Raw genomic sequence first — 27,458 nt, 5'->3', positions numbered from 1 at the left:
AATTTTATTAACAATCATTATACCATTATTTAAAATTATAAATTTTAAGCTGGAAGATATTTACTATTGTTTCTTATTCCCATTTATTTCGTCTCTAATCCTATTACCTAGCATCTCTTTAACCTTTAAAAAAACTAATTCCTTATGTAACGCTCCACTTCAGCATGAAATTTCTTCTAATATTTTTAATTAAAATACTAAAATCAATTTTGACAGATCAAATTATTTAAACTAAAGCATGTGAGTGTTTAATTAGGAATTTATCCTCACGGAAAATTAGCATTTTAAAATATACTTTTTTAGATATAATTATGATACTTCTTTGAAATAATAATTTACAAAAAAAAAAATTAAATAAAAATATTAATTATTAAAATAAAGTATGGAGTGTTGATCGTTTTTTATATTTATTAATTAAAAAAAAAGTTTAAATTAAGAATAAAATAGAAATAATTATCTAAAATTGGGAAATTTTCGTTTTCGAAGTTTAAATTAAGAATAAAATAGAAATAATTATCTATAATTGGGAAATTTTCGTTTTCGTCGGGGAAATTTTCGTTTTCGAACGGACCGGGAGACCCCGCAATCAAAACAGCATCAGTTTTTTCCCTCCTCCAAAAATGCAGCTTGCCCCGTGCTCCCTTCTCTCTCATTGGAGTCGCTGCGCTCTTTGTATTTGCCATTCCTCCCCGTCCTCTCCTTCCTCCGCTTTCGCTTTCGCAGGAGAATCTACTGGTTGAGATGACGGTGGTGCGGGGTTGGCGGGAAGAATCGACGAACGAGTTCGAAGTGGAGGTGCGGGCCCCGTCGCTACGGAGCGTCGTCAGCTGCAGCGGTCCGCCGAGGAGTAGCAACTTTACGTTTAGGGCACCGCAGGAAAACTTCACCATCGATGATTTTGTGCTCGGGCCGGTCCTCGGCGTTGGTTCCTTTTCCAAGGTTTGGATTAAATCGTTTATGATTTTCCAAGTCCCTTCCCCTTCGTGATTAGCTTCCTTCAGATGTCAATTTCACGTATTTGAAGTAGTTAGATCCCGTGTGGACAGAGCGGATCTTTAGGATTTTAAATTCATGTTTGACATTTATAACACAAATTCTAAAAATGCATAATAGCTAATAACTTTTAAATTCATGATTTTTACATATCTATAATAAAGTAATACATACTTGTATTCATGATGAAAAAATTTGATCTTTAAAAAATTTTGATCTTGAAGAGAGAGAGTTTCTCTCTCTAATCCCTTGAACTTTTTGTACTTTATGATGGAGAGAACTGTAAGAGATGTGTTAGGAAGAGAAATGATACATTCTCTGAATTATGCTCTATTTAACCATCATCTATCAAGAGGGTTACTAACCAATAAGATTTATGATAGTTTAATAAATTAATTGATTTTATTATTAAAATCAATGACATAAGTTAGTAATTTTTATTTATTTTAGGCATTACACGAGTTACAAAAATAAATATCATAAGTTATGATATAAGTTATTAAATAAATAACATAAATTTTCAAGACTTATAAAATGAATAACTTAAGGATAAGTTATTATATGTTATGACATAAGTTATGAGTTAAGAAAATAAATAATTTAAGTTATCATGAGTTATAAAAATAAACTAAAAATAAACAGCTTAAGTTATTATTTATTATGACATAAGTTATGAGTTAAGAAACTAAATAACTTAAGTTATCATGAGTTATACAAAATAAATAGTTTAAATTATCATTTATTATGACATAAGTTATGAGTTAAGAAAAGAAATCTTATAAATTATTAAAATAAATGTGAGCCACAAATAAAAAAATTATATTCTCTCACTTGACTCACTTAATTTTTATAGTGCATAACATATTGCACAAAATATAAGATAAATTCTTCTTTATATTGGTTACATCATAAATTATTTAATAAGTATGAAATTAATATGAATCATGACGGTTATGCATCAATTTACGACGCACTCACTTTCATGTATCACAATATCAATTACATGCTTAGCATAATGAGAATTAACATCATGATCCCATAATGTCTATTAAAAGACAAATCTTGTTGAACATCATGCAACATAAAATTTACACTAACGATAAAAATTAGATTTATAAATGTAAGAAACAAGAAAATTGAGCCCAAAGTGTCAAAATACAAAAAACATAAAACTAATAAAGAGTTTTGGTAATGTCTATTGTCGCAACATGTTCGTTAAATGTCTTCAGTGACAACTCTTTCGTTAAAGAATCTGCAATCATGAGATTGGTGCTAATATGCTCAATTGACACCCTATGTTTCTGAATTTCTTCTTAAAGACAATGTATTTTAATTCCATGTGTTTAGCATCTTTGAAATACTTGTCGTTTTTGGAAAAAAAGACTGCTGCGGAGTTATCACAATAAAATTTCAACGACTTGACAATACTGTCGACAATTCTAAATCCTGAAATAAAATCTCGCAGTCATAAACCCTGAATTGTAGATTCGAAGCAAGTCACAAATTCAGCTTCTATAGTGAAAGCAACTGTGATAGTCTGCTTCATATTTTTCTATGAGATTGCTCCTTCAGCCAAAAGGAAGAGATAATCAAATGTTGATTTTCTAGTATCAACACATCTAGCAAAATCTGAATCTAAATACCCTATCACTTCTAGAACTTTAGATTTTCTATAAGTGAGCATGTGATTTTTTGTTCCTTGTAGATACTTCAAAACTTTTTTTGCAGCTTTCTAATGATCTATTCATGGATTACTTTGAAACCTGCCCAACATCCCGACAATAAAGTTAATGTCTGGTCTGGTACAAGTTTGAGCATATATTAAGCTTTCAACAATAAATGCATAAGGAATTTCTTGCATTTGTTTACGTTCCAAATCATTCTTTGGACACTGCATAAGGCTGAATTTATCTCCTTTTTTCAATTGAAGAAACACTTGTTGAGCACCCTTCGATATTGTATCTCTTAAGAACTCTTTCGATATATGTTTTCTGAGACAACCCTAACAATCCTGAGACAAGTTTTCTGAGACAACCCTAACAATCCTTGTGATCTATCATGAAATATTTCAATTCCAATCACATAGGATGTCTTACTCATATCTTTCATTTCAAAGTTCTTAGGGAGAAAATTTTTGGTTTTATATAATAAACTAAGATCATTAGTAGCCAGCAAAATGTCATCAACATACAGAATGAGAAATATGATCTTGCTCTCACTGATCTTTACATATATACACCGATCAACAGTGCTTTCTTTAAATCTAAAGGACATGATGATATCATTGAACTTAAAATACCATTGTAGGGAAGCTTTGTTAAGCACGCATATTAATTTTTTAAGTTTACACATGAAGTGTTCCTTTCCTTCAATCGAAAATTCATCAAGTTGACTTATGTAGACCTTTTCATCTAAATTCCCAATCAGAAAAGACACTTTTCACATCTATTTGGTGTAACTCCAAATCAAAATGAGCTACTAGTGTCATGATAATTCTAAATGAATCTTTCTTAAAAACTGGAGAAAATGTTTTTTTACAAACGATGTCATCTTTCTGAGTGAAATCTTTGACAACAAGTATGACTTTATACCGTTCAATATTTTCATTTGAGTTGCGCTTAGTCTTAAAAACTCATTTATACTCGACTTTTTTACAACCTTCAGACAATTCAACGACATCCCAAACTTTGTTGTGATTCATCGATTTCAACTTATCTTTCATTGCATCTAACCATTTAGAAGAATTTACACTTTCTATAGCTTATGAAAATGAAACTGGATCTTTATTGAATCCCAAGTCAAATTCAGACTCATGTAGATAAACTACATAATCATCAGAAATAGCAGATCGTTTTTGTCTTTGAGACTTTCTAGTTGCTACTTCATTTGGTTCATCTAATGCAGGTTCATTAGTGACAGTTTCATTGTGGGGTATTTGATCATATATCTGTTGTTCTTTTAAGTTATCAAACTGTTCAACAATTGTAGGAATAACAAGTTGAGAAGGAATTTTAGGTAGGTAAAGGAATTTGAACCTTAATTTCTTGGATCTTCACTTTACGTGGCTCCAAACTCCCACTAACTTAACTATTTTCAATAAACTTTGCATTTCTAGCTTCAATAATTCTTATACTGTGGTTAAGACAATAAAATATATACCTTTTAGATTCTGGATAACCAATGAAGAAACCACTGATTGTTCTTGAGTCTAGTTTCTTTTCATGTAGATTATATAACCTTATTTCTGCTGGGCAACCCCAAACACGCAGGTGCCTTAAACTAGGTTTCCTTCCTATCCACATTTCAAAAGAAGTCTTTGGAACTGCTTATTAGGAACCCTGTTTAACAAATATGCAGCGGTCTTTAAAGCATGCATCCACAATGATGAGGGTAAAGAAGAATTACTTATCATACTCCTATCCATTTCCATTAAAGTATGGTTTCGCCTTTCTGCAACACTATTTTATTGTGGTGTTTTTGGCATAGTGTATAGAGCACATATGCCATTACTTTGAAGGAATTTAGCAAATAGGCCTGGACATTATCCAAATTCATTGTAAGTTATATAATATTCACCGCCTCTATCAGACCTGATAATTTTCACTTTTCTGTCTAATTGTCTCTCAATCTCAGTTATATACACTTTTAAGACATCTATAGCTTGAGATTTTTGATGCAATAAGTAGACATGCCTATAACGTGAAAAATCATCAATAAAGGTGATAAAATACTTCTCTCCACCAAAAGATGAAACATCAAAAGATCCACAAATATCAGTGTGTATAATTTCAAGGAATATTTCAAGGATTTGTGTGCTTCTTGTGGCGGTTTTCTTAAGTGTGTGATTTCTGTGCTTTCTTTTAATACGATTCACACAGGTGTCAAGATCAGTAAAATTTAATTCATTAAGGACTTCATTCTTTATTAATCCTTCAATTCTTTCTTTGGATATATGAACGAAACGTTTATGTCACAATTAAGCTGAACTTTTTTTCATAAAACCACGTTTAATACCAATATTATGATGCAAAGTCATTAGAGTCTCAGCGAAAATGTTTTCAAGTTTAAGCTTATATAGGCCATTATAAAGAATACCAGAACCTATGAGATAATTGTGTTTAAACAAACTGAAACAACCATTTCCAAATTCAAAGAAATATCCAATAGAATCAAGTTTGGACAATGAAATTAAATTACGAGAAACATAAGGGACATAAAGTGTTTGAAAAAGATCTAAATGATGTCCAGTATCTAAAATCAATGTATCTAAAATCAATCGTAAAATCAATCGATATGTTTCAATAGCTTCAACTGGTGCTTTGACTCGGTTTCTCATGAAGACAAACTTTTCATTTGGGTTGTAAGGAATCCATGCATCATATTAGAAACATGAGTGGTATAACTAGAATCAATCCACCAGATATTATAAGAAACTTCTGCCAAATTTGATTTGAAATATATAGAAACACAAGGTTTACCTTTCTTTTCAAAACAGTCTTTGCATTTTTGACACTCATTTTGATGGTGTCCAAACTTTCTGCAAAAGCGACACTTAATTCCTTTATGTTGTTCTTTGTGAATTAGGGCAGATGATACATTAATCTTTAGTGGTCATTGTTTGTCCTTTCCATTCTTCTTTCCAGGTTTTTTACAGCTTTTCTTTGATAAACCATGAGATTAATGAAGTGATTTATTTCTTTTTTAAGCCTTGCATGCTCTTGAATGAGCATACATTATAGTTCATTCACATTCCTCTTATCTTTCATAGTGTTGTAATTCATGTGAAATAGACCATACTTAGGCTTAGGAGGCAAGGAGTTACAAGGAGTTAATGATAAATTGCACAAAGAAATTTTCATTCACTTCCATTTCCAAGGTCTTAAGTTTTGCTGCAATGTTCGTCATTTCAACGACAAGCTCATGCATAGTACGAGAACGAACGACAAGTTCATACATAGTATGATAACCATCAAAGTTCATGTTAGTTAACGTACTCAATAGCATCACAGCAAGAGACTTATCAGCAGAGTCAGACTGAAAACAATTCTAAGTAAATTTCATAAATTCCTTAACACTTTCAGTATTAGACAATGTACACTTTATGTGGTTTGCTACAGTCATTCGTATAAACATTAAGCTTAATCTGTTCGATTTTTGCCAAACTTTATAGAAAAATATTTGCTCAGCATTGCTAAAATCAGTAAGAGCAGGAAGTTTTTTAGTCGCGAGTGCCAAATCAAGATCCAGAACACCAAGGTAAAACCGGACTTGCTCACGCCATTCAGACAAATGAAGCTCATTGAAAGTTTGAATAGATGCAGCTTGCAAATGAAGAGAAACAGGAGTAGTTACTGCAAATAAATAAAGCATGCTCGTACATTAATGCTTCGAGCATTAAACTTACATAGATATTCATATAAAATCATATTAAAATAATAATAATAATAATAATAATAATAATAATAATAATAATAATAATAATAGTATATTGAAATCTCCTTTGGGTGATATAACAATACACGATAATAAATATAATTGATACTTGATTTAATTTTAATATAATTGATAATTGTTTATACTCAAATTAGACATGTCTATTATCTTTGGTATGTATAAACATATCTTAACTAAGTATATAAATAAACTATAATTATATTCAAAGATTATAAAAGAAATGATCAACCTTTGGGCAATCTAGAAATATTTTATAATCAATGAATTTTAATATTTTCGTAATGAAATGTTAAATTATTTCATAACAAATATCACATACTCGTGAGTAATTAAATTTATTTAATTTGACGTCTATTAAACTTATTAATTTGGTCACATTGGTGACTAACAAATTAAACATAACATGGACATCAAATAAATAATAATTTCAATCACATTAATTTACTTTAGTATTAGTATCTAATTCTTAGTGATCTAATTCAAGATCTAATTCACAGCGGAAATTTAATACAATTAACATAAATAAAATTATATGAAAAATCATAAATTATATCAGTCAAGGCTCTGATACCACATGTTGGAAATTCATGTTTGACATTTATAACACAAATTCTAAAAATACATAATAATCAAGATTTCTTAAATTCATGATTTTTACATATCTATAATAAATTAACACACACATGTATTCATGATGATAAGATTTGATCTTGAAGAAATTTTGATCTTGAGGAGATGAAGTTTCTCTCTCTAATCCCTTGAACTTTCTGTACTTTCTGATGGAGAAAAATGTACAAGGCGTGTAAGGAAGAGAGATGACCCATTCTCTAAATTATGCTCTATTTAATCATCATCCATCAAGGAGATTACTAATCAATATGATTTATGATAATTTAATAAATTAATTGATTTTATAACATAAGTTAGTAACTTTTATTTATTTTAGGCGTTACATGAGTTACAAAAATAAATATCATAAGTTATCATAAGTTATGACATAAGTTATTAAATAAATAACATAATTTTTCATGACTTATAAAATGAATAACTTAAGTTGTCATTTATTATGACATAAGTTATGAATTAAGAAAATAAATAACTTAAGTTATCATGAGTTATAAAAATAAATAGCTTAAGTTATTATTTATTATGACATAAGTTATGAGTTAAGAAAATAAATCTCATAAGTTATTAAAATAAATGTGAGCCACAAATAAAATTTAACAGATTCCACGTGGTTTTTTTCGTAATCTTTAACTATTTGTTCTTGGTTATTAAATCTATCTAATGAATGCAAATTAATATTATGTTTTTATCTCCAACTCCTATATTCAGCAGCCAACTTTATTCTCCAATTCTTGTGTCATCAGGTAGTTAGGGTAAAGAAGAAAGATACGGGACAAGTGTATGCTATGAAGATCATGGACAAGGCTTTTATTACCAAACAACAGAAAGTATCCCATGTAAAACGGGAGCGCATTGTACTCGACCAACTAAATCATCCTGGGATTGTTCAGCTTTTGTTCACATTCCAAGATTCTTATTCCCTTTGTAAGTCTGGTGTTCTGAGCAATCATTACTTTAAGTCAGTGTTATGCACTCGTTGTTGTGAGACCACAATTGATGCTTTTAAAACAATACCGAAGTCAAGTTTCATCTTGAATATTTGAGTAGTTTCACCGTTGAGTGATGGATTTTGTTTCTATGCTTAACATAAACTATGAAGACATGGCATTCGAGGCTTGTGAAGGAGGAGAGCTATTTGATCAAATAACCAGGGTAATATTTGAATAACTAATCGCTAGACTTTTAAATGATTAGTAATTTTCTTTAGTTATATTTATTATTATTTTTTTTGTGAAGTTCAGAATTTGCTATTTGAAAAAAAAAATGTTATTTTAAATTTCAACTTTTGTAGAAAGGCCGTATCTTTGAGGGTGAGGCTCGCTTTTATATGGCAGAAATTATTGATGCCTTGGAATATCTGCATGGCGTTGGATTAATTCATCGTGATATTAAGGTATGAGACTGAACTCTTATGGACCTGTTATTATGTACCACCACTGTTTATCCTAATCCTCTTGCAAATGTTAGCCAGAGAATTTACTTCTTACTGCTGATGGGCATGTCAAGGTTGCTGATTTTGGCAGTGTAAAAGTAACTGAAGATGCCCAAATCTTACTTCCTCCACTTGCGGCAAGTAAGTTCATATTGTGATCTGGATTTTCCTCAGAACTCCTGTCCCGAGATAACTAACTGCTTTAATTTATCCTCTTTTGTAATATGGGTGATTCAGATGAAGAAACTGGTTCTTTTGAGGGAACTGCTGCATATGTTCCTCCAGAAGTACTTAACAGATGTACAACTAGTATAGCGTAAGTAAATCTACCCCACTTTTCCAATTGTAAAGAATCATATCCTTCTTGTATTAAATTATTGCTGACATTTCAATTTCAGAAATGATCACTGGGCTCTTGGGTGCACCATGTATCAGATGCTTTCTGGAACTTCTCCCTTCCATGATTCTTGTGAATGGCTTATGTTTAAGAAAATCAAAGCAAGAGATATCACGTTCCCTGCTTACTTTTCAGATGAAGCCATTGATCTGATTGATAAATTATTGGTAAATGGCAGCCTTATTAAACTTGTTGACGAATTTTGATAAGCAACTGAAAAAATGTAAAATTGCATGAAAGAGCTTGGCATAAACAATATTTCTTGCTTCATTATCAAATAATCAATCCAAATAAATGAAATTTAAAGTTGTTTACCTCCTGTTGACATTAATGTTATTTCAGTTATATTAACTGCCCTGATCTTTTAGGTCATGTTGTCTTTGCTTTAACTTTATTCATGTTTGGTGAAAATAGAACACGAGAAAGAACATATTTGGCTGAACAGATTGGCTTTTTTTAAAAAAAGGATGGAGCTTATTTTTTTTAGTTCATAGCCCATTAATTTGACCTCATGCCAAGTTCCATTCACTGCGATGCCTGAAGAACTCGATTTCCTTCTTTGCCAAGGCGGTTAAGATTGCACAAAATAACTTTTGGAGTCGCTAGTCAAAGAGGCTATTTTCTTTTTATTAAGAACTGAACCTCTATCCTTGTAAGTCACCTATTTGCTTCTGGTTTACAACTTAATTTATTATTTGCTTTTCAACTATTGCGATTTCTGGTGAGATTTCTTCGTTACTTAGCCTTGGCGAATCGTTAACCGTTGAGAGTTTCGGGGATTTGGAATGGACGACACTATCCCTACCATGAGTTCTATATTGAAGACAAAACGACTAGTTAGAAGGGAAGAGGATTTCGGAAAGTCGAAAATTATGTCGGGCCTTATTTGAGGTTGTATGAAAATTAACCAGCTAGAGAGCGAGTTGGACTAGTTGCTCAATATAAACTTATTCTTTTTATAAATTTAAGTTGATTGAGCTGGCCTTTGCTGAATATGCCAAAAAAGCTGACAGTATTTTACATGCAAGGATTGAGGAAGACACAATAACGCTAAGGACATTGTTTGATATGTGTATTTTTTAGTTATTTAAAATGAAATTCTTGGAGAGTTCACTTGTTGAGTCAGAGGGACTCTGAAAAAGAATTTTCTGAATTGCTTCTCTTTTTGTGAGCGAAACACCGACTTGGAGGCCTCATTGACAATGTAAATGGTTGAACCTTTCTTAGATACAAGATGATATGACGAGATGTTCCTTGACTTTACTTGAATGGCAAAAGACCTAGATGATGTAAGTAATATCTTTTGATTTCTACATTAAAATACCTGTTTAGTGTGGTATGCATATATATATTCATGTGTACCTTCTTTGTAAATGATTCTCTTTGAACTTTATGTTTTCAAAATTGGTCTCTTAGCATGTGTATATGAAAGTTATATCGAGTTCCCCAATGGAAATCATGAAATTTTTTATGCTCAGATGGCCTTACTTATTTTGGAGTGCCATTTTTTTAGGTTTATTGCATATATAAGAAACTTTCAAATAAATTTTGAACACCCATATATAATCTCTAATTTGAAGGATAATGACAATATTCATACTAATTTATCCTTATATTAATAAATACATGGCAACTATTGCATCGTAATAAATAAACAATCAGAACATATCCCTTAGCCAGCTCATTTTGAACAAAATTCCACTTAATATTTTTTTTAAAAAAATCAGAATTAACTCATAAATCCGCTCATTAATTTTGAATCAAGCTCACTTAAAATCAACTCAAACGATCAAAATTTTAAGCCAATTTTAGAGCCCAGGTGAGATAGATTCGGCCTTATGAGCTGTTTATTATTATTATTATTATTATTATTATTATCATTATTATTATTATTTAATTAGGGCAATTACACATGAATTATTGTTATTTACAAAACTAGCATTTATGTGATTTTTTTGAACTACTGAACCGATTTATTTATGCGTGTCACGATCAAATCGTTGAAATTTCATAAAAAATAAAAATGTGTGGTAGTTTTATTGTGAATTTGGATATTTGAGTTAAAATTTTTATATTTAATCATAATTTTTTTAGTTTGACATCTCAACTCTAGAATATTCACTTGCTTCTCTTTTCCCCCATCTCTCCTTTCATGATGTAAATTGATCCATGAATAACTCATCACATAATGAAACTCCATTCTCATAAAAAATCTTGCAATATTTTAACGCACTCTATTTCCGTGTTCTTTCGTTTAAGTTGGAGGAATCATTTGAGAGTTGATATTCTTATTTTTATCCAGATTCACAATAAATCTATTCATTAGTAATCGAGTTCCTCTATTAGAAGAAAATAAATGAATTCGACTACTAGAACCATCATATTGAGAACCAAAATGTAAACTATTCTCTATCATCTCTTATATATTTCTTTGCGCTGCTCATTTTGAGGTGGCATACTTTTTGAAATATTCAACACATTTCTTCTTGACTTCATATAGCACTCTCCCATGCTCTAATATTTACATGTGTGCAAGCTAATTGATCTAGTCTCTTAACACCAACAATAATTTGCTTGTCAAAAAATTCACGTTTCAAATAAACATATATTTTCTTTGCACTTTCTCTTGGCACATGAACTTAAGTCCCATCGTTCCAAGCTGAATCTTTTCTTCTTGGGCCACCAGTCATTTTAATTAAATAATAGTAATATATGAGAAGAATTATTCTAGATTTGCATTTGGCCATAGCCGTATTCTTTGAATTCACTTCTTCATCAAGCCTTCACTGTTTGGCACATTTTCATCATGGATTATTATCAAATTAGTCTCATTATGTCAAACATTTTAAAAAATATTGGTGGAAATAATTGAGGTGATATTTCTTCCCTCAGTAACTGAAAAATGTTTATCTAACGAAACTAACTACAATTTTATATACTAGAAATAGCTTAGCTAGTAACGGGTAAAAGAAGACAATTGAAGGGAGTTATTGATGAGTCACGATGAGTGGTGGATAGACGTTGGATAAATGACAACTTTAAGCCTTGTTTGAGGGTCCCAAGAAGAGATATAAGAGAGATTAAAGAAGCTTAGGAAGAAGAAGGAAATCAGGGAATTGTAGAATAATTTTCTATATTCCCATATTCTAGGCGATTGCGCCTTAACATCTCTTTTATTAACATTTTTGCTTGAAAAATTAACGATGAAGGCTTCTGCCGTTAGCAAAATGGAAACCCCTAGATCCTTATTTCATGTGGAGGTTAGCTGGGCTGTCTTCACAGCCCTGTCACCGATGCTACCTCATTACCTCATTTTCTTTGTTTCTTATTAGATTCTTGTTGCTTTAGTTTTGTTAGTTGCTATTTTAACAATTTCCCCTCGTTGAAGATAAACTTTGAATTCAAGGTCAGTGCTAGGTGATATGCATTTGTTTCTTATGAGCTCTTGAATTCTTTGATGGTTACTTCCAATGGTGAATTTAGTGCCACGTAGGCATGGGATGCATTTGTTTCTTATGAGCTCTTGAATTCTTTGATGGTTACTTCCAATGGTGAATTTAGTGCCATGTAGGCATGGGATGCTGGCGAGTGAATTCTATGATGGCGAACATCTTGCAAATGTAAGTTGATGCCTATTGTATTTTTTTTATGCAGTGTATTGGGATAATACTGCACCAATGCCCTAATTGGAGGCATTTGTATCGACTGTGAATGGTTTGGTTAAATTGGGAAGAGCAAAAGTGGTGGCATTGCTAGTGCCATATTTAATCAGATGAATGCTCTCTCTACTTGTGTGCTCCACTGAAAAGTAATAGTTTGAAGAAAATTTGCTAGGTGATATGCATTTGAGCAAATTGTTTAACGGACCTACAATAATTAGTTGGCAAGGCCAAGGAATCCCTGCAGCTGTTTTTATCTGTGTTTGTGGCCAATTCTTGATTGCAATTTTTTTTTTTTCGTGCAGACTAATGCTCATGTCATCAACCATGTGGCTCAAATATTCAATTGATGATTCTTGAATAGGCATTTGAGTGTTTGAGATAGATAGTGTTTCAAAGGTGATGTTAAGTAGAATGCATAGATGGTCAACTACAGAATTGTTATACATAATTATTAATTAAAAAATATAAATTTGTGGAGATCCAGTTTTATTGTTTAATTCATAACATTTTGGAAGGTGGTCGTGCATTTGTAAGGCCAATGAACATGACTATGAATTAGTGATGGTCTTTGTATGTTTAAAGTCGATTTTTGTACTTTTTTTATTAAGCCATTGGATTTGATGATAGTTGGTTTCTAAGTTTGTTTTGCTGTTATGCAATGTAATTCATTAAGTAATTCATCTACTATGGGGAATGGGAATTGATTTTGAGTTATGTTAGTTCAATTTTCACTAGTCGGCACAAAAGTGCGAAGTGCCCTCTTTCTTTTGACCAATAGAATGTGAGAGGAGAATGGGTTTGTGTTGGGTCGGATTAAGCCTAAATTGAGCAGATCGCTAAGCATAGTTTCAAGGGAAGCTTTTAAGAAATGTTGGTAGCAATAAGGTTTTATGTTGATTGGAGTGGTCCTAACTGTAAGAAAATCTAATGAATTGTTTGGATGAGAATGGGAGAGTTGAGTGGGTGATTAGGAAATTAAGGAAGAAGTTTTATCGAGGTTTTGGTTGGAAATGTCTGCTTGCTAAATTCTTGGGTTCAGCTAATGATGCCGTGAGCTAGATCTTGAAGGGGAAGTGATCATACCTCAAAGATTAACATTATTTTCCAACCAAATGAATTAATAGATAAAGTATTTTAGTTCGTGGTTAGATTCCCTAGAGGGTTTAGAAGTTGAACACTCAATACAACTTGTAACACCTGGATTTGGGAGGACATAAAGTTCAAGAACCATGTTATGATGTAGCATTTGAAGGGTTGTATCCACACATTTTTATTGATAGAGTAAGGATACATCATTTTTGACTAATACTTGCAATGGTTGAGTCAGTTGAATGACAAAGTGTGAAAAAATGTTGTTGGAAAAATTATAACTAGAGTCACCAAGGATAAGTCGAACCTTGGCATACTATAATTTGCCTATTGCCCTGTAATCTGTTCCATAATTGTTAGCTTGCTAGCGGGGCATGATAACTAGGTAGGATTTATGATGGATATTATTGTGTTGAAGGAGAGAATGTTATAGGTATTTGATCAGAATACTATCTCTTCATTCGTGTCATTAGAGCAAACATTTTACTTCTGCAAAGGTGATCATGAGTAAATTTTTTCACAATTGTAACATTGGACCTTCTTATGGCTTGCCATCATTTTGGTGGTGGACAAGGAATGAATTCTATTGTTGGATTTAGGATTGCTCGTGGTTGGGGATGATAGTAATGGTGGAGTGGTGTTGATGGTTATAGTTTTGGAGGCGTGGGTGTTGAGCCTAAGATGGACTACCCTTTATTTAACTTGTTTTCCATCAGCATGACAAGTCTAATTACTTGATCAATGTGACAGGTCTTGATTCTTCACCGATGTTGGAAGAATGACCCGGTTCAAAGGAACTCCAAAAAAATAGCTCGTTGATGATTAATTTGATTTGAAAATTACTCAATTTAGAGTTGATATTTTGCAATTGTCGATCTTTGGGTGAGCTTAGCCAACTGGCCCCAAAGGTCGTTGTTTATTACTGTTTCAAAATGATCCCATAGGGTAGTGAGCAAGTTCTGTCACGAGTGTAATCAGTTTATGTTTAATAGCAATAGGAATCATCCCTCAATTGCATCGTCAATATGGCATGAAATTAACATAAGTTTTTGTTCCTCGATCATTTTGTGGAAGGCAGAGTATTATTCTATTATTTGAATCCTTGGCTTGGGGTTTCTTTCAAAATAATGAAAAATTTAGATAGAAATTATCTTAAATGGTTTGCCACTTTTGATGGCTTTGATGGTGGTTTCACCTAGTTGCTTTAGATTTTGGGTTTTATTTTGAGATGGCGTCAATAAGATTTGTTTTGGTTTCATTTTTGGTGTTTTGACAATTAATTGGATGGCTGTCATCATTTCAACAAGCTTCTATAGTTGAGGGCGGGTGGGTGGGGTTGAACGAGGCTGTTCAAAATCACCAAATTTATGAGCCACTATGAGCAAAAGCTTGGAATGAGGATCAAGGAAAACTTCAAGCCTTGTTGGAGGCCTCCAATTAGACTGGTAAGAGAGAAGAATGAAGCTTAGGAAAATAAGGAAAACAACTGACAATAACAACAACAACAACAAAGCCTTAATCCCACTACGTGGGGTCGGTATATGAATCCTTTTTCTCCATTGCATCCTATTTAGTGTCATTTTCATTTAGTTCTTATAAATTAAGATCATTTTTTATACAATAAGCCAAAGTCTTCCTAGGTTTATCTCTGCCTTTCTTAACATAAGTCGAATCTAAAACATTTACACTCCTAATCGGATCATCAGATGATCGACGTTTAATGTAACCAACCCATCTAAGACGACTCTAATTTTGTCTGTCACTAGAGCTACACCAACCCTATCACAGATATACTCATGGCACATTTTTTCTCGAAGTGTAAAGCCACTCATCCACCTAATCATTATCATCTAGACAACACTTAACTTAGTACTATGCTTCTCTTTAAAGGCCAACATTCAGTGTCGTAGAGCATTGTAGGTCTCACTATCATCTTATAAAATTTTTCTTTCAGTTTAAGCGATACTTTTCTATCACACAAAAGACCCAAAGCATTCCTCCAGTTCAACCAACCAACATGAATTCTACTATTAGCATCCCCATCTATATCACCATCGCTTTGAACAACAAACCTGAGATATCTAAATCGTTCACACTTTTAATAATTTGATCACCCAAAGTTACACTTATATCACTAGAGCTACTACTACTAAAATTACATTCCATGTATTCAATTTTATTTCTACTCAACTGAATGCCTTTAGACTCCAATTTAGACCTCCATAATTCAAGTTTTTCCTAGGCTTTCTCTCTTGTTTTATCCACGAGTCCACGAGAAAGATATCATCAACAAAAAGCATACACCAAGGTACATCCTCCTTTAAATGTCCAGTAAAACCATTTATGACTAAAGCAAAAAGATATAAAAGATATGGGCTTAAAGTCGATCTCTGATTCAATCCAGCTGAAATAGGAAAATAATTGGTCAGTCCTCCTTTAGTTCGAACACAAGTAACAACTCTAGTATATGTATCTTTAATGACTTGAATATAAGTCATATCAATGCCTTTTTTCTCAAGATTCTCAAGAACTCTCCAATAGAACTCTCCAATGGATATCTCTTGGAACTTTATCGTAAGTTTTTTCTAAATCAATGAAAATCAAATGTAGATCCTCCTTATTTTCTTTCAACTTCTCCATCAAACCTCTCAATAAATGTATAGCTTCTATAGTAGACCTGCCCAACATAAATCCAAATTGATTATGTGAAATCTTTGTAATCCGTCTTAACCTATGTTCAGTTACCCTCTCCCATAATTTTAAAGTATGACACATCAACTTAATTCCTCTATAATTTGCACACTCTTGTGCTTCCCCGTTATTCTTAAAAATGGGGACCAAAATACTCTTCCTCCACTCCTCAGGCATCTTTTTAGTTTTTAAAATAATATTAAAGAATTTAGTAAGCCAAGAGACTCTCAAATATCCTAAATATTTCCACACTTTAATTGAGATATCATCAAGTCCTACAGATTTTCCACCCTTGGTTTTCTTTGAAGCCTCATCAACTTCTTTTTTACTAATACGACTGTAAAAATGAAATGTGTTATTATTATTAATGATATTAATATCACTAAGGTCGATAATATTTTATAAACTTCATTAAAAAGTTCATCAAAATAACTTACCGACCTATGTTGAATATCTTTTTCTAAGAAAAACACTTTTTGATTTTTCTAAGAAAAACGAATATCTTTTTCTAAGAAAAACACTTTTTGATTTCATCTTTAATACACTTTACTTGAGTTAAATTTTTACTTTTTCTTTCTTTTTGTTTGGCTAATTTATACATATATATTTCACCTTCCTTAGTATCTAATCTAATATAAAGATACTATTATAAAGATCAATAAAAATAGAATTTTTTGTGTCATAAATTATTTTCTTAAACTCTCTAAGGGTCGTTTGATATTTTTCTCAGTTCTCTAAGTTTTTATATTTAATTCATTCAATTTTTATAAAATAATTTCTTATATTTTATCTTTTTTTGCACATTATTATTCACAACCAACTATTTTTATTTATAGAAACTTTTTATTTTGATTCTTCAAGTACATCTTTTGCTACTTGTTTAATAGCGTTTGTTACTTTATCCCACATAACATTTGATTCTTCTTGAACATCCTAAATTTTAAAATCTTGAATTTTACTCATAAAAATAATTTTATGTCTTTTAGGTTTCCCCATATAATTCTACGATGATTAGTCTAAGTATTCTTTATTTTACAACTTTTTATCTTAAAATTTAGAGCTAATAATCTATGTTGGGTGTTTAAATCTTCACTTGGAATGACCTTACAATCTGTACAATCTTGACGATCTATTTTTCTCATAAGAAAATAATCAACTTGTCTTTTATTAGATCCATTTTTATAAGTAATAAGATGCTCGTCTTTTTTCTTGAATAAAATATTAGTAATAACAAATTATACGCTAAAGAAGCATAAGCTAAAGCAAAATTTAATATGGTTTCATCTTCATTAATCGCTCCAATCCGTAGCCACCATTAATATTTCTGAAATCTTCTACTACTCTACTGACATGTCCATTTAAATCTCCTCCAACAAAAATTCTTTCTTCATGAGATATCATTTGTATTAAGTCATCTAAGTCATTCTAGAATTTATCTTTAGACCCTATATCTGAACCTACTTGAGGAGCATAAGCACTTATAATATTAAAAATCTTAGTGTCAATAATAATTTTAAGAGCTATAATTTTATCTCCAATAATATTAATTTTTACAACATTATCTTTCAAACTCTTATATATAATTACACCTACACCATTTTTAGTGCGACTCTTACCAGAATACCAAAATTTAAAACTTAAGTTATCAATCTCCTTAGCCTTTTTTCCAACCCATTTAGTTTCTGGAATACATAAAATATTAATTTTTCTGTAAATCATAATATCAACTAATTTCATTAATTTATCATTGAGAGTGCATATATTTCAAGATCCTAACTTAATATTAGTTTTATTAGTTTCTTGGACTAACTTCTTTGCTCTCATCCATCCGTAATACGAGAATCTTTGCTTATTTGACACTACACTCGGACGGTATAGTGACCCTTGCACACTTTTCACTGTATTCAGGTCATACAACGCGTCGCTTCCAGGGAACGCTCTAGCACTTACACAATGATCAAAATGATTCATTTCATGATTTTTTGGACAAATTTTACGTTGGTTGTTGGCCACCTAACGCAACTCTCGACTTTTCACATCCGGGCTTGGGACCATCAATGACAATGTTAAGAAAAACAGTAGAATTTTAAAAAAAAATTTGCATGCCAATTTTTCTCGGCCATCAAACATTATTATCATTTTCCCAAACATCATTTCCACTAGAGCAATTAATGATGGACACTTTTACAACTTGCAAAATAGAATTCTAACAATCTAAAATAGACATTTGAGATTTTTATTATTATATTTTTAATAGAAATAACCACTCTATCCTTTCCCCATGTGGAAGTTAGCTTGCCTTGCCGGTAGCCTTGTCGTTGATGGTTTCTTGTATTCTCTATTGGTTACGAAATATTTGTCATTGGATTTAGCTTTCAGTGGTTGTTGTTCAATACTTATGTCGATAGTACTGATAATATGATAAAGCGGCTTAATGATCATATCCATACTTGAATTGAATTAAGAATTAACATTTATAGCCTCTATTTGCTTATAAAAAATAGAGGTATAAAGAGTCCCTTGAGAGCTGCAGGTATTGGAGTGGGCATAGAGAAAGGGGAAATTTTTGTAGAATTAATGGCATTATGGACTTTATAATGACTTGAGACGGATTGCTTCTTGCTAAAATAGACGTCATCTTTAGCCTTGGATGAAAATTATTAACCAGCTAATGGAGAGGACCGGGATGTAGGCTAGTGCTTGAGAATTCCTCACGAGAGTCCTAGGATTTAACAATGGTGGAGATAGATTAGACGAACTCAATAATATGCAACAAAACATCTTTGGAGATAACACTAAGATTTTGATAGAAAATGAATCATTTTTTTCACGCAAAAATTAGGATAAATAATATTTTATTGCAAGAACATCAAACACTCGAGACGAACACAAAAATAAACACTTAAAATCCTTGAGGTAGGTGATCTCTCTCAATCCATACAATTTGAGAGATAGGAATCTCCCAAATCCTAAACATAAGACTTAAAACAACAATCTCATGCATACCCATATCCTAAACATACTAACCATATTTATACTAAACCATAATAAATGACGAAAGACTAAATTGCTTGTAAGCTACTAAAAAATAAAATTACCTTTAGGTGTCGACGTGAAATTACTCACCTCCAAAAAAAAACACTTTGTCCTAAAGCTGAAAAAAATGATGGTGTTCTCCACCACATCTTCTATTTCATCCCCCGCCTCCTCTTCACCAATAGTGAGAACATGTAATGTTTAATTTTTTGCATTGGTGTTCTCGTATAAACTTCTCATTACATCGAAAATATAACCCCTGGGCTTGCTTATCCTAAATCTTTGTTTCTGTAAGGCACTTGAATGTCACCCTCAGTTGTGGCCCATGATTCTTGTCTCGTGATGCCTTCATCTGGATTTTCACTTTTTGAGCTTTTGATGTTGTCGTGGTTATCGCAGACGAGGCTGGACAAGAGCACCAAATTTATGAGCCACTATGAGCAAAAGCTGAGAATGGGGATCAAGGACAACTTCAAGCTTTGTTGGAGACTCCAAGTAGAGGGATAACAGATAAGAATGAAGCTTAGGAAAATAAAGAAAACAATAAAATTTAGAAATAATTTTTTGCATTCCCATTTTTCTCCGCCATCAAGTGTTATTATCATTTTCCCTAAAATCATTTCCACGAGAGCATTTAATGATGGACACTTTTACTACTTGCATAATAGAATTCTAACAAGCTAAAATAGATATTTGAGATTTTCTTTATTATTTGTTTAATAGAAAGAACCACACTATCCTTTTCCTATATGGAAGTTAGCTTGCTATTCTAGTAGTCTTTGTAGCCTTGTCACTGATGGTTTTTTCTAATCTCTTTTGATTACAAGATATTTGTCATTGAATTTGGCTTCACTAGTTGTTGTTCAAATGTTTTTTCAATAGTACCGACAATATGATAAAATGGCTTAATGATAGTATCCTTTGAATTGAATTAAGAATTAACATTTATAGCCTCTATTTGCTTATAAAAAATAGAGGGATCCAAAGTCCCTTGAGAGCTGTTGGAATTGAATTGGGCATAGTGAAAGGAGAAATTTTCATAGAATTAATGGCATTAAGGACTTAATAATGATTTGAAACGGATTGCTTCTTTGCTCAAATAGATGTTATCTTCGACCTTGGACGAGATACCAACTAATGGAGAGGAGTGGGATGCAAGCTAGTGTATGAGAATTCTTCAATATGGTCCTGCGATGTAACAATGAATCAGGGGAACTCAAAAATATTTAACAAATCAACCTTGGGGACACATCAAGCTTCTGATAGAGACCAAATCGATTTTTCACACAGAAATTAGGAAAAATAATATTTTATTAGAATAATATCAAACACTCAAGACGAGTACAAAGATAAACACCTATAATCCGAGAGGTAAGCGATCTCTCCCAATTCTTACGATTTGAGAGGCAGGAAATCTCCCAAACCCTAAACCTAAGACTCACAATAGCAAACTCATGCATACCCCTAACATTAAACATATTAGCCCTATTTATACTAAACCATTGTAAATGACAAAAGACTAAATTGCCCGCCAATAAAAGACATTTGGTTTTAGGTGTCGGTCTAACATTACTCCTCTCTCAAAAAGATATTTTGCCCTTAAGGTGAAAAAATGATGGTGTTGCTCCTCCACCAAATCTTCATTTATCTCTTCGTCCCCTGCCTCCTCGTCAAAAATTGTGAGAATTTGTAATGTTCGATTTTTGTAATGGAGTTCTTTTCTAAACTTCTCATCACATCGAAGATATATCCCTTGGGCTCGCTTTTCCTGTATCTCTATTTCTATAAGGTGCTTGAGTGTCGCCCTCAGTTGTGGACCATGATTTGTCTTATGAAGCCTCTGTATGGATTTTTACTATTTAAGTCTTTGGTGTCGTCGTGGTTATCGCAGTTTAGTATGATGCTCCACCTGTGCGGCTTTTATTAGTCTGTTTCATTGCATTATGATCTTCAACTAACTAAACTAACTACACTAATTCCATAACTTTTGCCAAGTCTCGTTATCTCAATAGATTAAATGCTGCATGTATGTCGGACTTTAGACTCTTCATGAAGTTCTCCAATACTGCTTTAGAAATCTCCCTCATCTTTCCCGATTATAGCTTGAATCTCTCTTCCATACTCCATAATAGTCCCTTCTTTAGTCAATGCATAGAATTATTCATATATATCTCTTTCCTGAATGACTCAGAAACGTTCCAAAAAGCAATTCTTAAATTCTTCCCAAGTTGTAATTGGTTGACATTATTTTCTCCTTTGATAATGCTATAGCTTTTGCTTCTAAACAAAGGTACGCTACTATTAGTTATTCTTCCTCTGTCAGAACATTAACAACAAAGTTTCTCTCCACGCAATAGACCAAACCGTTGGCATACCATCTTTCAAAGATTGACATCTTCAGCTTCCTTTTGTGCGAGTGTCCTCACCAATCTCTTTCCCCCCAACCCCCACCATCCAATAAAGTGGGGGTTGGGTTCTCTTCCTCGACTCATAATGATTTCTCTTTTTCCATAAGTCTGGTGTGCCTTATAATCAGCTTTTCCATACCTACAAGCTTCAGAACTGCCCTTTGCTTGGAAGGTTGCTGCAACAAAATCACTGGTGCCACCCTGATTCTCTATTTTGGGTCAAAATCCTTTAAATTGTTCTTCTCGTCCCCTTCTGCCTGCTACTTCTCATTCTATCTGTTCTGATGTCATGTCATTTCTTCCGAGTTCTGATGCTCGAGTTTGCTTCCCATTCCTACACTCGGTCCTGTTGCTCCAGATCAATTTGAGACAACGACGGTGCCCTGATGTCGCTTGAATTATTCTGATTGCGGTCGCTCATGTCCATTCCATACGCCGTCACTCGATCCTGTTGCTGGTAGTGTAGGGATTGGCTAGGAATCCATAATATTCTGTATAATTTTTTTAAGGCTATGAACCTCCCCTCTAACCTCTTTTCCATTGCCGTGGAACACTCCTCTATTTTAGATTTGATTTGACTGACCTATTTTGCTACTTTTTCCTCCAAGCATCCATTTTATTGACAACCATTACTCTTGGATGGTTTTGAAACCCCTTTACACCAAAATCACGAGATTCAAAATTTCTAAGCACGGGTTCGGTGTGGGTGGAACTCTGGATACTGCGATCCCGAAATTCTTGTATAGGGTTTGGTGGGAACTATTGGAAGTTGCGCGGAACTCCGGAAGCCGTAATCCAAATTTTTGTACTTTGCAGATCTCGATCATGAGTTTCCATTATAAGCAACACATAACTCATTTACGTTGCATTCCCTATTTTCATTTTTGATCAAGAGTGGCGCTGAACTCCTGTACACTTGTGATCCTTCGACTTTCTTTCAGTTTTTACCCTGCTAGGTAGTAAGCCGTGATCTTCCATCGGCTCCCCAAATTGCCTGAATCGTTACTGTATCACTACCAGGGCGCACCAAATCCAGGGTATGCTTCTTTGTTCTCGCACATATCCCCGCGTGGCCTTCTTCAACTAGCTCTAATTGCGACTATGTCGCGAGACGGGATGGAAATAGGAAGAAGATGGGAGTTAAAAAGCCTCTGCAGGTTGCAATCCTATCGGAGCCTTTCCAACTAACTCCGATTGCGACTATACGTGAAGGAGTGGGAGGAGAAAGATGGAGTTACAACCTCTATAGCTGCAATTGTCTCCAACAAGCTTAAATCGCAGTTGTATCTCTAGGGCTCCTGCAATCTTATGTATGCCGCAATCAGACTATTGCTTCTCTGTGAGCTGTAATCGTGATTGTATCTCACGCCGCAATCCGTCATCGTTTTCCTGCTAGTGATGTGATCCCATCCCATCGTCCTTACCCTACTAGCCCGATCAATCCTCCGTGAGCCGATTTTCCTTTTTTTTCCCAAATCAATGCTCCCATACCATTCAATTGGAACCAAATCAATTGTTCACACAGAAATTAGGACAAATAATATTTAATTGCAACAACATCAAACACTCAAGACGAACACAAATATAAACACCTACAATTTGATAGGTAGGCGATCTCTTTCAATTCCTACAATCCGAGAGATGGGATCTTTCTCAAACCCTAAACTCAAGACTCAACGACAATCTCATGCATATCTCTAACCCCAAACATATTAGCCCTATTTCTACTAAACCATAATAAATGACAAATGATTAAATTGCCTGTAGGCTAATAAAAGACAAATTTACCCTTGGATGCCAATGCAACAGATTCTTGATTTCAACGAAAACTGATGCTTTATGAAGGACCATTCTCGATATAGTGTGATTGTCAAGAGCAGACCAATTACATTAACAATATGGAAGATTGTGCAACCCAATTTATATCTTCCTCAAAGCAGAAAAATTAGGACAACCTAAACTTTCACCCATTCTTTCACCAGAATTTTACAACTGCTAAGTTTTAATGCCTTTATCCTAAGTAATTTTAAGAACTTTAAAACTAAATGAACAAAGAAAGATCGAGCTTAATGATGGTGTTATAGTTAAAGCAATTATTATTTTAATAGCAATTGAGGCTTCCAAGAGATCAAATTTTTTTTATTTTAATATCAGAGATATAAAGAAAATCATGGCGTTGTAAAAATGATTTATTTTCCATGTCATGCAAGAAAGGCATATATTTTGCTATCTTCATCATCTTCCTTGAAAGGCATATGTAGATAAAATGCTGCCTTCCTCAGAGGGTAAGGGCATGATTTGGATGTGTCTCGAATATTCTTGCAACTGAAGCAGATGACAGCGTTCCTACCATCTTAGGCAAGGCATCCCGAATCCTATCTTCTAAAGCATCTTGGAGGAAGAGAAATATTTGACTAATATGAGAAGATACCAGAGGGAAATGGGGTTGCATACTTGACATTCTTGGAAGCTTCACCTTAAAACGCTGTTCTCACTATTCCTTATAGGAGGTATCTAAGCCTCATAGAAGGTATCTCACTATTTCTCATAGGAGGTATCTAAGCCCATAAACTCAAAATTTTAAATTCCTAAATTAATTAAATTAGTAAAACTATCTGATTATTGTTACAATGGTTTGTGGCATTTAGCATTGTTGGTAAAGATTTTTGAAGTATTAAGAAATCATGGGATCAAACCCACCTCATCAATTTGTGTGGTTGGACACTCAACTTTGCCAAAAAAAAAAAATTACTGTAATGATTTATCCTATTAATCATTAGTAAATATGTTATTCATGAGTGTCAAGCCAAATTTTCTTAGTTTCTGAATACCCAAATAAAGTATCCTTTTTAGTGCTTAACTAACAATAAATTTCATTTAATTCGAATACTTCATTTATTATTTTGTAATGACAAAATTTTACATTTTTTTGTTTCTATTTGGCTATAGATTTAATAGAATTTTTATGTTAGATTTAAGATGATTATAATATTTTGAAATTGAATGTAATTTAAAGTTAACATAGATTATCCGATATTTTTTGTTAAATATTATTTTTTGAATGTACTTGCCTTGAAAATCTATTCTTGTTCAGAACAATATAAAGGTAAATGAATTTTGTTTTATATTTTCCATTACATTCTAAATGTGTTATGCTTTCTTTGTAATAAAAACTGGAAACCAAGCTTTAAGAATAATCATGCTGATCTTGATAATCGTGTGTTTATGTTACTGTTATTCCAACCATAGTTCTGCTGCAGGATATTGATCCTGGAGGAAGATTGGGCGCTGGCCCAGGGGGTTATCCTGCCCTAAAGATGCATCCTTTCTTTAAGGGCATTGAATGGAGCAAGTTAAGACAGTTGTCAGCCCCGAAGATCGCTCTGAACTCGAATGTTTTAATCCAAAATGTGAAAATTATTTCCTTTTTTTTTAAAAAAAAGAAGTTTAATAGTATTTTTATCAGTTTACATTTTCTTGGTCAGGATTCCAGGAGGGTCTTGAAGAAAAATAAATCAGCTGTTGTCCTTTATAAGAATTTAGCTTCAGAGTTTGGTTCTAATACATCACCGTCATTAGAATTTCATACTGCTTTGTTGGCTTCAGTGGACTCTTTTGATTCTAGATGGTCAGTATATTTATGCTATAAATTAAGCAATAACATCTCTTCATTTCTTACTGTGATAGCAATACCATTCTGCTTTAATGATTGCATGCATCTTGATAATGAAACATAAGTTTCTTCAGCCATCACTGCTGGAATAGATTTTGCTGTATGATGCCATTCATTGTCCACCAATGCAAGATTCATTCATTCATTTTTTACTTCACTCACTGTCTTGGTATCAGGAAAGAGTTTCTGGAGTATGGGGAGACTGTTGTTTTGGCTTCTAAGCTCAAAAAACTGCGTCTGCTCACAAGCAAAAAAGTGCAGCTCATCCTCACCAACAAACCCAGATTATTTTATGTTGATCCTTCCAAGTCAATAGAAAGTATGAAGATTCTATGGTCGGATAACCCTAATGACATTGGCGTCCAGGTCTTGAATTCTTCACACTTCAAGGTTTGCACGGTATGTATTTTTCTGGGCAACTTTGTGAAATTTGTTTTACTAAATAGCATTTAACTGCTTTACATATTCAGCCAATGAAGGTCTCAACGTTTGAGGATAAGAAACAACTTGCTTGGCACTGGAAGAAGGCAATTGAAGGCCTTGTAAACCGCTGAATTCACCTGGAGCCAATATTTTTGCCTTGTAAGCTTATTTGGTTACTTGATGTTAGAAATAATGATTTACAAAAATTATCATTTTTGGTAAATCCATAATTTGTCTGGATGTAAATAGACACAGGCATTAATTAAAAAATTCAGAGGCATTCTCAAAACATCCCCCAAAACTGATGATTTTATTCACTTAAGATGAGGGAAAACAAACTCACTTTTTTCTAAGGTCTGATTTGTTTGCTAACAGTTCTCATTGTGTTGTGAAAGTTTTGAAGTTTCCTAAATTCATCTTTTTAATTAAATGCGATTAGATGCAAGGATTGATTTATCACTCCTCTAGGTACTTCAAAACTCTCTTCATAGTAATGATATAAATTTCTCTCTAACTAGTGAAAATCGAATCATAATATTTTTAAACATGTTTTTAATCTAAAAGCAACCAAATGTGCCGTTAAGCTTCTTATTGACAAGCAACCAAATGAGATCCTAAGCAATTTCCTGTAGCCAGAATGGAACAAAGTTATTTTAGGAGCTCCGTGCTGCTTTACCTCTAAATTCTAATGGAGCAGGTCCTACTTAAAGGGGAAGATTGCAGCTCATTTGAATTTGATTTTGTACAATAAATCGCAGTTTTTAGCATTTGTTGAAGTACTGAACTACATAGAGCTCATGAGGTAAAAAAATTAGTAACTGCATACACGCATATCTTAAATAAATATTTATTGAGTTTTGTGTATTGTAGATGAACATAAATTGAGATTTGAGTTTGGACGCAAAACTCCAATAATACAGCGCCATTTGTGAAGTGGTGGTACCTGTTTTCACGAATTTAAAAATTATGAAAGAAACTATTTTTTTTTTGTGACCCGGCCTGAAGACTATGAGTTGTATTATGATGATATTTTGGCGGTATTTTAGTGGTATTCTGGTGATATTCTGGCAGTATACTAGTGATATTCTGGCTGTATAATTGTGGTATTCTGGTTGTATTTTGGTAGTATTTTGGTCGTATTTTTGTGGTATTCTGATGATATTCTGGTTGTATTATTGTGGTATTTTAGTGGTGTTTTGGTGGCATTCTTGCATTATTCTTATGATTTTCTTGTGGCAGTTTGGTGATATACTTGTAGTATTCTAGTTGTATTATGTTAATATTTTGGTGATATTTTGGATGTTTTATTATGATGTTTTAGTGATATTTTGGTAGTATGCTAGTATTTCGATGATATTCTAGTAATATGTGTGGTATTTTGCCCGTATATTGTGGTATTTTGATAGTGTATTAGTGGTTTCTCGTGGCATTAGTTGTAGGCAAGTGGCAGTCTAGTTGTATTATGATGATATTCTTGTGGTATTCTGACGATATTATGATGGTATATTGTTAGTATGTTAGTAATATTCTAGTGGTATTATGATTATATATTTGTGATATTTTGATTGTATTC

At 32.8% G+C, this 27,458-nt stretch overlaps 1 protein-coding gene across 3 annotated transcripts; it reads left to right on the top strand.

Moving 5' to 3' along the window:
- Positions 1-585: 585 nt before the first annotated feature.
- On the top strand, positions 586-26,178 carry LOC110031572 (3-phosphoinositide-dependent protein kinase 2-like). Of its 3 annotated transcripts, none has more exons than XM_020734831.1 (11): positions 586-939; positions 7,818-7,998; positions 8,174-8,226; positions 8,366-8,467; positions 8,542-8,647; positions 8,744-8,822; positions 8,905-9,070; positions 25,050-25,184; positions 25,275-25,417; positions 25,639-25,861; positions 25,933-26,178. In XM_020734831.1, the coding sequence occupies exons 1-11, from the start codon at positions 742-744 to the stop codon at positions 26,014-26,016; spliced, it is 1,470 nt and encodes a 489-aa protein (XP_020590490.1). In that variant the 5' UTR covers positions 586-741; the 3' UTR covers positions 26,017-26,178. The 3 variants fall into 3 exon arrangements, with proteins under 3 accessions (XP_020590490.1, XP_020590484.1, XP_020590499.1); XM_020734825.1 differs by having other exon boundaries at positions 25,050-25,199; XM_020734840.1 differs by lacking the exons at positions 25,639-25,861; positions 25,933-26,178 and having other exon boundaries at positions 25,050-25,153; positions 25,275-25,370.
- The last annotated feature ends 1,280 nt before the right edge of the window (positions 26,179-27,458 follow it).

The sequence above is a fragment of the Phalaenopsis equestris genome, unplaced genomic scaffold (assembly GCF_001263595.1).
Source record: "Phalaenopsis equestris unplaced genomic scaffold, ASM126359v1 Scaffold000002, whole genome shotgun sequence".
Lineage (NCBI taxonomy): Eukaryota > Viridiplantae > Streptophyta > Magnoliopsida > Asparagales > Orchidaceae > Phalaenopsis > Phalaenopsis equestris.
Note: the sequence above shows the minus strand (reverse complement) of the source record. Positions and strands in the feature narration are given on the sequence as shown.

What these genes read in the sequence shown, in the direction of transcription:
- LOC110031572 (XM_020734825.1), top strand. Translation starts at nt 742, where the DNA reads ATGACGGTGGTGCGGGGTTGGCGGGAAGAATCGACGAACGAGTTCGAA. An exon ending in ACTTCCTCCACTTGCGGCAA is followed by an intron (nt 8,648 to 8,743) that starts GTAAGTTCATAT and finishes TGGGTGATTCAG; the next exon opens with ATGAAGAAACTGGTTCTTTT. An exon ending in CACACTTCAAGGTTTGCACG is followed by an intron (nt 25,862 to 25,932) that starts GTATGTATTTTT and finishes TTACATATTCAG; the next exon opens with CCAATGAAGGTCTCAACGTT.